The sequence below is a fragment of the Aegilops tauschii genome, chromosome 5 (assembly GCF_002575655.3).
Source record: "Aegilops tauschii subsp. strangulata cultivar AL8/78 chromosome 5, Aet v6.0, whole genome shotgun sequence".
NCBI classification, from domain to species: Eukaryota; Viridiplantae; Streptophyta; class Magnoliopsida; order Poales; family Poaceae; genus Aegilops; species Aegilops tauschii.
Window position 1 is genome coordinate 73970366 of NC_053039.3, and position 13705 is coordinate 73984070.

At 52.4% G+C, this 13705-nt stretch overlaps 1 protein-coding gene across 1 annotated transcript; it reads right to left on the minus strand.

Moving 5' to 3' along the window:
• Positions 1–642: 642 nt before the first annotated feature.
• On the minus strand, positions 643–2992 carry LOC109759870 (probable WRKY transcription factor 11). The gene has a single exon (XM_020318709.4). The coding sequence runs from the start codon at positions 1638–1640 to the stop codon at positions 750–752; it is 891 nt and encodes a 296-aa protein (XP_020174298.1). The 5' UTR covers positions 1641–2992; the 3' UTR covers positions 643–749.
• Positions 2993–13705: the final 10713 nt, after the last annotated feature.

A 13705-nucleotide genomic window follows, 5' to 3' on the forward strand; every position in this document is an offset into this window, starting at 1 on the left:
TGCTACTAGTCTATGTTACTACCTTCATAGTGGGTAGTGTTATATATGTGGTAACATAGATGTCTTCATTTATTACTTTATAGACTCATTTTGCATTGAAAAGCGCTATGCGATGGTAACATATTATGTTACTCTATTTGCCTCTCTCCTCATTAACTATTTGCCACCTCATCATTTTTGTTTATGTGGCATCTATGTTACTACCTATGTTACTCCCACTACGACGGAACGAGCAAGTGCGGCTGGTTGAGTCAGACCATCTACTGATATATATAAAAAAAGAGTCAGACCAGCTGCCAGCAGCCTGCGTGCCATGTGAGTGGGCCCACGTGTCACTGGCGTGGATTACTTAAACTCTGACCGTGTGTGCTCGACAGCTAATGAGATGGAAAACGTCTAAATCTGTCTCCCTTCTCTCGTTCTCCCCTTGCCTCTCTATCCTGCTCATCCCAAATCTCCCACCTACCTCCATTGTTGCTTGTGATTGTCTCCAGGGGCCTCACAAGGCGGCCGGACGGAGGTAGGCGACGAAGACTGTCGTGCTCATGACCACCACCCCGTCAGAATTGCCCTCGGCGGCGAGGTCCAACACCAAGGCTGTGAAATCTTGTACTAGTACGTAATTGGCATGCGTTTCCAATCTTGATGAAAACATCTTCTATATTCCTAATTTTGGATCCTTTACACAAGCCCCCGTTACAAAGAACGAATGGAAGAAGCACATCGAGTCATGTCGCTGCCGGGGAGCTTTAATTTGCGGCGGCCGGCGGCCAAGTGTCGTGGCAGTGGTCGCCCTCGTAGGTGACGACGAGCATGGCGGGGTCGTCGGTGGCGCGCTCCACGTGCTTCCGCGCCGGGCAGCCCTTGACGGTGCCGCACCTGTAGTAGCAGCGGGGGTGAGGGGACCCCTTGATGGTCTTCTGCCCGTACTTGCGCCACGAGTACTTGTCGCCGACGCCGGGGATGTCCGCCGCGCCCGAGGTTACCGTGGGCACGCGCGTCGTGTACTTCACCCGGTTCTTGCGCTTTTTCAAGCAGTGGCACCGGCCACCGGCGGCGGCGGCGTCGGAGTGCGCGCAGCGCGTCTGCTGTTGGCGTTGCTTGCGTTTGGTCCCAGCCGGGAGCGGCGGCTTGCCGGAGGACACCAGCTGGGTCCAGCCCTTCGACACGCTGCCATCGCCCCCCGCCGTCACGGACGAGAAGAAAGACGTCGACGTCACCGAAGGCGCGGCAGCCGGGGCCGCCGCCGGCGCCTTCAAAGGCTTCGTGAAGTCCAGCGTCACGCTTTTCTGCGGCGCCAGCTGCGGCGAGACAGCCGGTGCCAGTGCCTGGGCCGGCATCCGAGGAGGAGCAGAGGATTCAGGAGGGGGAGTCAACGAGTCGGCGGCATCTCCAACAGGGCCGCGGCGGAAGCGGGCGTGGCCGGTGCGGTCGAGGATGTTGATGACCCGGCGGAACCTGGACACCGCCTGGTCGGCCATCTCTCCGAGGGGCGGCGCGCAGCCGGCGCGGGAGGAGAAGGAGGAGATGACGAGCTCGAGGCTGCGGAGCCCCGCGGCAGCGGCCTCCTGGAACTGCTCCTCGGCCTCGGCCGCGTGGCCATGCGGGGCGTAGCCGCAACCCATGAGGTCGACGGCCATGTTCGGCGCCGGAGAAGAACGGGGAAAGGTGGGTGCGGCCTTGTGCTTTGGGTTGTGGCGTTGTGCGACTTTGAGATTTGAGGTGGAAATGGATGGACGGAGGGAGGGGTTTTATAAAGCGGAAAATGGGAGGAGGAGGGGAGGACGAGGAATAGTATGCGCTTTTGTTTTTTCTTTTAGGGAAAGGAATAGTATGCGCTTAAGTCAAAGGATTTGGTTAACCGAAACGCCATTTTTTGGTCTTTTCTGAAATAGCCCTCGCGTGATTCAAGTTTCGTTTCCAGCCATCTTATTGTCGAGATCTGTAATTTATCTCTGCCACTTATTTTGGAGCAACTTTAGCCGATCCCTTAAAAAATAAAGAAGTATCTGGCTGAGTAAACTTTAGGCCAAGCTGAAGCCCTAAAACCCATAGAGGAGGATAACTTTTCCTCCACCGCGTATCTGGCGTCTATCACCCTCCTCTGCCTCTCCTTCTCCTCAATCCCCGCCGCCGACGCCCCCTCCCACCCCACAATTCCCCGTCGCCCCTTCCTCCCCAATGGCCGGATCATGTGGCTGTCGGTCCCCACCGCCCATCCGCAGCGCGGATCCGCGCCGCCACAAGCGTTGCGCGGGGCCGTCCTCAAGCCGCCGTCGTGACGATGTCCCATTCCGCCGGCGCGCCGACTTCCCCAACCTTCTCGCGCCGTGGTAGCCATAGAGGAAGTACCTCGGTGTCCGGCCGGGCGTGCGGGGCGTGGGTGGCCGAGATCACCGACCATGACACCCACAAGAAGCATTGGATCGGCTCCTTCCACATGGTCGAGCTCGCCACCCGCGAGTACGACCGGTGGCAGGTTTGACTGCACGGCGTTGTTGCCCGCCTCAATGTCCTGTGGGGCGAGGCTCCCATTGAGCTCGACCCGTCAGCGCCGGGCGCGGGGGGTGGTGATTGTGGCGGTGGCTAGGGAGAAAGGGAGCGCATCGCGGAGGAGGCCGCCGATGAGGAGTACATGGCGGACCTCCACGGCCAGTACCCCGAGCTAGTGGAGGCGGAGCACAAGATCTTCACGGAGGCGAAGCGCGCCTCTCGGACGACGAGGTGGACGGTAGCGCCGACGGCGAATTCGACGTTGAAGAATGGCGGAGGATCTTCCCCGACTGCGGCGACGATGGCACAGGGCCGAACCCCATAGGCGGTGGGATTTCGCGGGCGGAGTAGCTCGCCCTCTACAAGTCCGACCATTAATGTTTTAGTTTGACTATGCTTTGGTGGTTTTTAATGTAAATTATGTTTAGTTTTAAGTTCAAGTTCATGTTTTGGTTTAAACTAGATTATGTTTCGATGGATGCTTATGTACATTATGTGTTGAATTCCGGTTTAGAATTGTGTTTAAATTGAATCTATGTTGAACTTATGAAAATTTGCTTTTTACTCCACTAAATTTAGGAGTTAGGCTAGGTCCGATCAAAACTTAGCGGGGTAAAAATACTCCACTAAGTTTACTCCGCCGTTTTGCTTCTCTATTTTTCTGGGATCGTCTAGAGGTGGCCTAACCGGTTTTATGGGGGCTCGGCTAGAGTTGCTTCTAGAGAATGTATGTTGTCTCTGGACGGAGAAGGAAATACCAGTGTAGAGAGATGGTTTGGCAATACAATGTTCATTGTATTGATGGGATGCTGGTGCACGTACATATAATTACAAGGAAGGCCTCTACCTCAACTATACAAGACTAGGAGGTGGGCCACAACTCCAATATACATGCAACACAAAATACATACTCAACACCCCCCCCCTCCCGGAGTCGAAGCGTCGCCGGAGACACAGAGACCGGCCCGAAACTCCTCGAAGGCAGAAGTAGGCAATCCCTTAGTCATCACATCAGCAAACTGTTGCGATGTCGGCACGTGAAGAACCCGAACACGGCCAAGGGCAACCTGCTCGCGCACGAAGTGAATATCAAGCTCAATATGCTTCGTACGTCGATGGTGCACCGGGTTGGCGGAAAGGTAGACCGCGCTGACGTTATCGCAGTAGACAAGAGTGGCCTTGTGAACATCACAAAGCAACTCCTGGAGCAGTTGACGGGTCCAAGAGCACTCGGCCACGGCATTAGCCACGGCGCGATACTCTGCCTCGGCGCTGGAGCGGGAGACCGTGGGCTGCCGCTTCGATGACCAAGAGATCAACGAGGGCCCAAGGTAGACGCAGTAGCCTGACGTGGAGTGTCGAGTGTCAGGGCAGCCAGCACAGTCGGTATCCGAGTAGGCCACGAGGTCGGTGGAGGCAGAGGCCGTCAGAGTGAGTCCCAAAGACATGGTGTCGCATATATAATGGAGAATACGCTTCACCAAGGTCCAGTGGGAGTCACGCGGAGCGTGCATGTGGGGGCACACCTGCTGGACAGCGTACTTCAGGTCGGGTCGAGTCAGCGTCAGCTACTGTAAAGCACCAACAATGGAGAGATAGAATGCTGCAACGGACGTGAGAGACCCCTCCAGAGCAGAGACCTTCGCCTTCGTGTCGATGGGGATGGGCGCCGGCTTGCAGTTAAGCATACCGGCACGCTCCAGGAGCTCGTGGGCGTACTTCTGCTGATGCAGAAAGAAGCTGTCAGTCCGTCGGACCACTTCGATGCCGAGGAAGTAGTGAAGAGGCCCCAAGTCCTTGAGAGCGAACTCATCACGAAGAGGAGCAGTCAGCCGCCGAAGGAGATCGGAGGCAGACGCCGTGAGGATGATGTCGTCGACGTAGAGCAGCAGATATGCAGTGTCAGCTCCCTGATGATACACGAAGAGTGAGGCATCGGAGCGAGTGGACCGAAATTCCAGAGACTGCAGGAAGGCTGTGATACGCTGGTACCAAGCCCGAGGCGCCTGCTTCAACCCGTAAAGGGAACGGGAGAGCAAGCACACAAAGTCTGGGTGCTCGTCGTCGACGAAGCCAGTTGACTGCTCACAGAACACCTGCTCAGCAAGATGGCCGTGCAAGAAGGTGTTGGAGACATCCAGTTGGTGCACAGGCCAGGCGTGCGAGACCGCCAACTGGAGCACGGCGCGGATCGTGCCCGGTTTAACAACCGGGGCGAAGGTGTCGGTGAAGTCCACGCCCGCGCGCTGCCGAAATCCATGAACCACCCACCGAGCCTTGTAGCGCTCAAGAGAACCGTCCGGGCGAGTCTTGTGGCGAAACACCCACTTGCCAGTGATGACGTTGGCACGAGGGGGTCGCGGAACAAGCTGCCACGTGTGATTGCACTTTAGGGCGTCGAACTCCTCCTGCATCGCTGCGAGCCAGTGGGGATCCCAAAGGGCAGCGCGAGCGGAGGTGGGGATGGGTGACGGCGTCGAAGTCGAGGCGGCGCACACATACTCATCGGAGGAGTAGCGCATGCTCGGCCGGAGCACACCGGCCCAGGCGCGAGTCATCATGCCAAGAGGCGGGCAGTGGCGACAGCGGGGCCCGTGGTGGCAGTCGGGCCAGCGACGGCGGCAGGGCCCGCGGCAGCGGCTGAGACGGCGGCGGCGGGCGAGCCGACGGCGACGGCCGAGCCAGTAGCCGGCGAGGGGGCAGCCGAAGCCGGCGAGGCGGCCGTGCCCGAGGCGGCCGGGGAGGGAGTCGGCGGCGAGGCCGGCGGTGACGGCAAGGGCGTCGTGGGGGCGCGAGGAGCCGCTCGTCCCACGATGCGAGAACCGCCAAAGCCCGGAGGCGGTCCAAGAGCCGAATGGAGCCGTCCACCTGACGGGGTTGCCGAAGGGCCGCCGGTGGCCGGCGGCGACGGGGCGACGAGAGGTACCTCCTGCTGAAAGGGAAACACCTTCTCATCAAAGTAAACGTGTCGGGAGGTGAATACACGATGTGAGACAGGGTCGTAACAGCGGTAGCCTTTAGTGTTAGGTGGGTAGCCGAGGAAGATGCAAGTGACGGAGCGAGGTGCAAGCTTATGAGGCGCAGTGGCGGCGATGCTAGGATAGCAGAGACAGCCAAACATGCGAAGGCCATCATAAGATGGGGGCGCACCAAAGAGGAGATGGTGAGGGGCATAGTTCCAGCATGGGCGACACGGGCGGATGTTGATGAGGAGGGTGGCGGTGGCGAGAGTGTCCGGCCAAAACCGTGGAGGCACGTTAGAGTGAAAGAGGAACGTGCAAACGCAGTCATTAAGAGGGCAAATGATACGCTCGGCACGACCATTTTGTTGGGACGTGTAGGGACAAGTGAGGCGGAAGATAGTGCCATGGCAGGCTAGAAGGTTATGAACAACAACGCTGTCAAACTCTTTTCTGTTATCAGTTTGTAATGCAAGGATGGGACGGCCGAACTGTGCGGTGACATAGGAATAAAAGGCGGTGAGTATGGCAAGGGCGTCGGACTTGCGACGAAGAGGAAATGTCCACACATAATGAGAGAAATCATCTAAGATCACCAAATAGTATAGGTAGCCCGTGTTACTTGCAACCGGGGATGTCCAAACATCACTATGCAATAACTGAAACGGAAAAGTGGAAATAGTGGTAGATGCGCTAAACAGAAGACGAACATGCTTGCCAAGACGACAAGACTCACAAGTATGGTCATCGATCTTATTGCATGAGAATGAAAAACTCCAAGAATTCGACGTAAAGTGGTGGGGTTCGGGTGTCCCAAACGAGCATGCCAAAGGTCGACACCTGTGGCGAGGGCGACTAGGGTGGTGGAAGCGGTGGCGAAGAAGTGCACCGGATAGAGCTCGTCAGGACTATCGCAACGGTGAAGGACCATCCGAGTACGGGCGTCCTTCACAGAAACACCGGCATCATCAAATTCAACGGTAATGGGATTCTCACGAGCAAGACGACGAATAGATACAAGGTTCGTAACTAAATCAGGAGAAACAAGAATATTAGACATAGTGATAGGCGTAGATGTGGAAGGAAACGAAGTACGACCAACATGTGTGATAGGTAAAGAGGAACCGTTACCAACGGTGATGCGAGTAGGAGTATGAACCGGAGTGAAGGAGGTTAGAGTGCCGGGATGAGATGTCATGTGGGCGGTGGCGCCCGAGTCCATGTACCAAGCGCCGCCGGTGATGGGGCCGAGTGCAGTGCAGCCAAAGAAGTAGGGTCCCATGGCAGTGAGACCGGCAGCGAGGCAAAGCCGCCGTAGGGCTGAACCAGGGCGGGCGGAGCATGGTCGCCGGCCATCGGCGTGGCGAGTAGAGCCGCGGAGCCGGTACCGGCCTGCTGCGGCGTCACGGCGAAGTAGGCCGGATGGCCCGCCGGAAAAACCCGCGGCGTGGTGAAGGGAGCCAGCGCGTCTGCGTACATGTAGCCGAAGAGAGACGAGACGATTCGGCAGAAGACATCGCAGCAACGGCGGCGGTTGCTAGGGTAGGAAAAGGCAGTCGTGACTAATAAGCACACAAGCACGTCCTAGCTAGCAAGTAGACAGGCACACAACTAGATCGATTCCAATCGGGCTGGCTAGCGAGGGTTAGTGACGAGCGAAGGATGCAGCAGCAGTGCGGGAGGTATAGTAGCGGCGGCGGCGCCGCCGGCTAACAAGCACACGTGCACGTACAATCTAGCAAGCACACCGGCACACATCTGGATTGATGAACGTGCCTATAGGCCTCGATGTATACTGCGCGGACGTGAGCCTAGGCTGCTACTGAAGGAAGGAGAAGGGCAACGACAGAAAAAAAGATGGGGATATAGAAGAAGTGCAGCGGCTGCAGGAGATGCAGCGGCTGCAGGAGATGCAGTGGCCACGAGATGCGGCGGCAGCAGGAGGTGCGGCGGTTGCGCGAGGAGGATGGCACGGCGGCGGTAAGGACTTGTGGCGGCGACACAAGGAGGATAGAGCGCGGCGGCGGCGCACAGAGGATAGGATGCGGCGGCACGGACCTGCGGTGGCGGCTAGTGCAGCGGAAAGCGGCGGCAACCGGCGGCGGCGGTGGCGAGTAGAGGGGGCGGCGGCGGCGCGATGGAGGCGCGGCGGCGGCTAGGCTAGGGTTAGGATCGACTTGCGATAGATGCCATGTAGAAAGATGGTTTGGCAATACAATGTTCGTTGTATTGATGAGATGCTGGTGCATTTATATATAATTACAGAGAAGGCCTTTACCTCAACTATACAAGATTAGGAGATGGGTCACAACTCCAATATACTACATGCAACATAAAATACATACTCAACAACCAGGGTATAGAACTGAGAATAGCAGACTTTACTGGACTTTTTTGGCAGAAAGAAAAAGAAACCACCACCTAATGCAAGCACTAACTAATCGTGTAGTCGTCGTCGCGGAGTAGTAGCAGGAATGGGCTGGACTTTGGAGATGCGCATAGAATACAGCGGAAATGTCATCTCGGTCTCCTCGTGTATAATATTCGGCAGGTCGTGGGGTGGAGATGCGTGATCTGACTTGCCTTCGAAGTCAGCCCTTGGAAACTGGTGGCAAGCTTCCTGTACTAGTACGCCATAGGTTGTACGCACGTAGTTTATTGACAAGGAATGGTATAAACTAGCGTGATTTTCCATCTCGATGGCGAGTGCGCGTCTCTCGCCGTTGACATTACGGGTCCCCGATCTCCATCAATTTAGGCCATCAGCGTCAGGGTGAGGAGAGGCATGTGGTGCATCAGCGATCTGGGTGGTGCACTGAGCTCTAGCCCGTTGACAAAATGCTACTGCGCATGGTGGCTTTGCTCACCAGCTAGGTGCCAACCGGATGCCCCTTTGGCTCGAGCATTAACCAAAAAAAATAAGACCAACCCAAGGGCTAATCCTCGTTGGCTTTTTTTTATAGGAGAAACTCCGCAAGCATCCACGTCAAAGCCGATGCTTGAACTCAGGTGGGCTGGTAGCTACCCCAACTGCCCAGCCAACGGGTCGACGCCACCGACGAAGCCATCGATTCAGCCTTGCTTGAGCCGAACTGAGAGCACTTTCGGTTGACTACTTTGATTGGAGCTGATCCGAACGCTCTAAGGCACCATGGCCGGCCATTCAATTTTATCCATGTTTGTCTCTTTTTTTTAATCCGCAACACTCAAAATAATAGCATAATATCCATGTTTTGAAATAAAATAATTCAAACTTGAACTCAACTCGCATCCCCCCTCCTAAGTACCTAGAAATGCTCAATCGTATCTTTCTTAAGCTGCTATGAGTTCCTCAATGTCAAATATGTTGATGCATGTGAACAAACTCCTCAAACATGGTCGGATTCTGTGAAAGTTTGATACAATCACTCATGTTCTCAAATTCCATACCTTCGGCAGCATCTTCATCCTTACCCTCCAAGATCATTTGTGCATGATCGCACAATATGTCATCACCTCCACAAGTTCTTTGGAGCCCATATCTTTGCAGATTCTCGAACAACTACCAAATGGGCTTTGCAGCACTCAAATGCCCTCTCCACATCATTTCTAACTCCTTGTCTTTGGGCGGACTGAACTCTTTTTTGACCAACTGGGTCGGGGATAGTCTTGACGACGGTTGCCCAGGGAGGATAGATACCACCAACCAAATATTAGCATGTTGGAGTCATGACCATTGATGGTATAGTTGCATCGAGGAGTTTGTCCTTCAGTCAACCTAGCAAACAATGAAGAAAGGGTGTCAAATCCAAAGATCTTATGATGCAACTACTTCAAGAATGATTGCAGGCTTCTTAATACGGCCTTGATATTGCCCTTGTAGAGCATATGAGCAGTTCTTCCATCTGTAGTGCATGCAATCAACAGATCTGAGCATACTTGGGCATCTTCTTGCAATGAGCCTTTCGGTATCTGCGATATTTGGTTCTCTCAAGTAGTGAGGTCTAAACACCTCGACCACCATTATAGAGGCGATCGAGCACATTTTGTCGGCTCCAAAAGCGCCGGCGAATTTTTTTCCATGAATTGGGCGTCGGGAGCAAAGTAGTCGTCCATTAGCGTCAAATGTTCTTTTGCACGGTTCTGATTCAAAACTTGAAGACCCTTAATTGATCCCTTAAAATTGAGAACATGATCCCTTCTGCCCAGCCCACGGGGGGCAGCGTGTGAGCCGGCTCAAGCGGGCGCGACTCAAACCTATCATAGAGAGGTGGCCCCGGCCATGCATGCATCCCACGCCTCATGGGAAAACCGTCCTCGTGTCGGGCGCCCGCGCAGACTGGATGGTCGAGGGCGTGCTAGGGAGCCATCCGCGCGAGACCAGGGCGCAATGGGCGGTGCGGAGGGCACTCGGGTGATGAGGCCCTCAGGAGACAGGTACTTCAACATCCTTTATAGCAGGAATGAGCTTCTTCTTTATACGTGTTCTACCACCACATGAATCCATCCCTGATTGGACATAAATATGTGTTATTTCTTTTTAAAAAAGGAGGATCACCCTTGGCCTCTGCATCATTACGATGCCCACAACTATATTTTATTAAAGTTTAAGAGTATCAATCTCCAACGTCATAATAATGAAAAAAAAACAACCATGCACAAATAGGAAAATATGCCTATGCACATAGCCTATTATCGGACCGCCATCCAAACCGTCTGTATGTATCTTGTGCTATCATTTCTCATTGGTTGCACCCAGAGATCATATGCTCTTGCACTTCCGCATGTTGCAGTAGTGACCACATAAAAGTCCATCTTGTAGCTCGGAAAATGACCTGCACATTACGACAATTCCAAATAGCCCAAAGAAAAGCACAAACAGTTGTGTGAATCCGTGTTTTTGTTTTAGCCTCAACCCCCATCAACCTGTTACTAAACATATTTGTAATACCCGTGGGTAGAGGTAAATTAAACGCCACATGTATCGTGCGTCATAAAATATGTATTACGTGAAGAATAAAAAATAGATATGTTTAGAATATATTAAATACTTTGAGTAGGACCATGGTCCATATATAGTCACAACACAAAATTTTGCACCACATTCGAGAATACTCAATTTGTAAACTTCCCACTATAGGCATCCTATAAAAAAAGACGTTCTTCTAATTAATTCAGATGTTTTCAAATTTCAACAGCAAGAAACCAATTGATGTATCTCACGGTGTCAACGAAAATTCTGGAGGCATTTGCCTCTTTAACAAACTGGTACTAAAGCAGGCCGCCCATGAACCAACAAACATTGAGCACACCATCATGGGGAAAATGTATACATAGGTGCTAGCATAGTTTAAATAACCGAATCGGACTGGCGGTCAGACCGGGAAAAATTGAAAGCGGCGGCCTTGCTGGTTTTATAAGCTACTAGCAAACATACCCGTGCGTTGCATCGGGGGAGATAATTAGCGTGTCTACCAAATCATCCATCAGCGCGACATGAAACATCCAGATAGTGCCACCCAGAGACAGGGAGGTGTCCAAAAAAATGTCCATCAACGCAGCACGCTAACATCCGAACAGTGCCACCTAATGGTAGTAGGAAGGCATACACCGATGACGCATTAAGAACCATTTGAACCTTTGGCACGCCTTTTGTATGACACTTCTGATCACACCAAATATGAATAAGTCAAAGCACACCGAAGTCACTAAGTTGACTATGGACGTAAATCGTACTCCCTCCATCTATTTTTACGAAGCTTAATTTCCAACTGTTGGGGAACGCAGTAATTTCAAAAAAGTTTCCTACGATCACGCAAGATCTATCTAGGAGATGCATAGCAACGAGAGGGGAGAGTGTGTCCACGTACCCTTGTAGACCGAAAGCGGAAGCGTTATGACAACGTGGTTGATGTAGTCGTCCGTCTTCACGATCCGACCGATCCTAGCACCGAAGGTACGGCACCTTCGCGATCTGCACACGTTCAGCTCGGTGACGTCCCACGAACTCTAGATCCAGCTGAGGTCGAGGGAGAGTTTCGTCAGCACGACGGCGTGGTGACGGTGATGATAAAGTTACCGGCGCAGGGCTTCACCTAAGCACTGCAACGATAAGACCGAGGTGGAAATTTGTGAAGGGGGGCACCGCACACGGCTAAGACAACTGTCAACTTGTGTGTCCTAGGGTTCCCCCTGCCCCCGTATATAAAGGAGCAAGGGGGAGGCCGGCCGGCCCTATAGGCGTGCCAAGGAGGGGAGGAATCCTCCTCCTAGTAGGAGTAGGATTCCTCCTTTCCTAGTCCTACTAGGAGGGGGGAGGAAGGAGAGGGGGAGGGAGAGGGAAAGAGGGGCCGCGCCCCCCTCCCCTAGTCCAATTCGGACTCCCTTGGGGGGGGGGGGTCGCCACCTCCTGGCTGCTGCCCTCTCTCTCCCCTAAAAGCCCACTAAGGGCCCAATAACTTCCCGGGGGGTTCTGGTAACCCTCCAGCACTCTGGTTTTATCCGAAACCTCCCGGAACACTTCCGGTGTCCGAATATAGTCGTCCATTATATCAATCTTCATGTCTCGACCATTTCGAGACTCCTCGTCATGTCCGTGATCACATCCGGGACTCTGAACAACCTTCGATACATCAAAACACATAAACTCATAATACCGATTGTCATCGAACGTTAAGCGTGCGGACCCTACGGGTTCGAGAACTATGTAGACATGACCGAGACTCATCTCCGGTCAATAACCAATAGCGGAACCTGGATGCTCATATTGGTTCCTACATATTCTACGAAGATCTTTATCGGTCAAACCGCATAACAACATACGTTGTTCCCTTTGTCATCGGTATGTTACTTGCCCGAGATTCGATCGTCAGTATCTCAATACCTAGTTCAATCTCGTTACAGGCAAGTCTCTTTACTCGTTCCGTAATGCATCATCCCGCAACTAACTCATTAGTCACATTGCTTGCAAGGCTTATAGTGATGTACATTACCGAGAGGGCCCAGAGATACCTCTCCGACAATCGGAGTGACAAATCCTAATCTCGATCTATGCCAACTCAACAAACACCATCGGAGACACCTGTAGAGCATCTTTATAATCACCCAGTTACGTTGTGACGTTTTATAGCACACTAAGTGTTCCTCCGGTATTCGGGAGTTGCATAATCTCATAGTCATAGGAACATGTATAAGTCATGAAGAAAGCAATAGCAACAAACTAAACGATCATCGTGCTAAGCTAACAGATGAGTCTTGTCCATCACATTATTCTCTAATGATGTGATCCCGTCCATCAAATGACAACACATGTCTATGGCTAGGAAACTTAACCATCTTTGATTAACGAGCTAGTCAAGTAGAGGCATACTAGGGATACTCTGTTTGTCTATGTATTCACACATGTACTAAGTTTCCAGATAATACAATTCTAGCATGAATAATAAACATTTATCATGATATAAGGAAATATAAATAACAACTTTATTATTGCCTCTAGGGCATATTTCCTTCAGTCTCCCACTTGCACTAGAGTCAATAATCTAGTTCACATTGCCATGTGATTTAACACCAAAAGTTCACATCATCATGTGATTAACACCCATAGTTCACATCGCCATGTGACCAACACCAAAAGGGTTTACTAGAGTCAAATAATCTAGTTCACATCGCCATGTGATTAACACCCAAAGAGTACTAAGGTGTGATCATGTTTTGCTTGTGAGAGAAGTTTACTCAACGTGTCTGCCTCATTCAGAGCCGTATGTATTTTGCAAATTTTATATGTCTACAATGCTCTGCATGGAGCTACTCTAGCTAATTGCTCCCACTTTCAATATGTATCCAGATTGAGACTTAGAGTCATCCGGATCAGTGTCAAAGCTTGCATCGGCGTAACTCTTTACGATGAACTCTTCATGACCTCCATAATCGAGAAATATCTCTTTAGTCCTCTAAGGATACTTTTGATCGCTGTCCAGTGATCTACTCCTAGATCACTATTGTACTCTCTTGCCAAAATCATGGTGAGGTATACAATTGGTCTGGTACAAAGCATGGCATACTTTATAGAACCTATGGCTGAGGCATCACTGGTGCGCGTCGGTCCTAAACAAACGGTTTTTAAACCCTTTCCGCGACGGCATTTGGAACCGTCGCCAAGTTAGTGTGGGTGATAGGGGGTCCTTCCCACATGACCCAGAAACCGTCGGGGATAGGGCCCCTATAGTACTCCTACTCATTTCTGCTCGCATTGCCATCGCAGTCGGTATTCT

Bases quoted from the DNA above. Each gene is read 5' to 3' on its own strand.
- LOC109759870 (XM_020318709.4), bottom strand. From the start codon at position 1,640: ATGGCCGTCGACCTCATGGGTTGCGGCTACGCCCCGCATGGCCACGCG.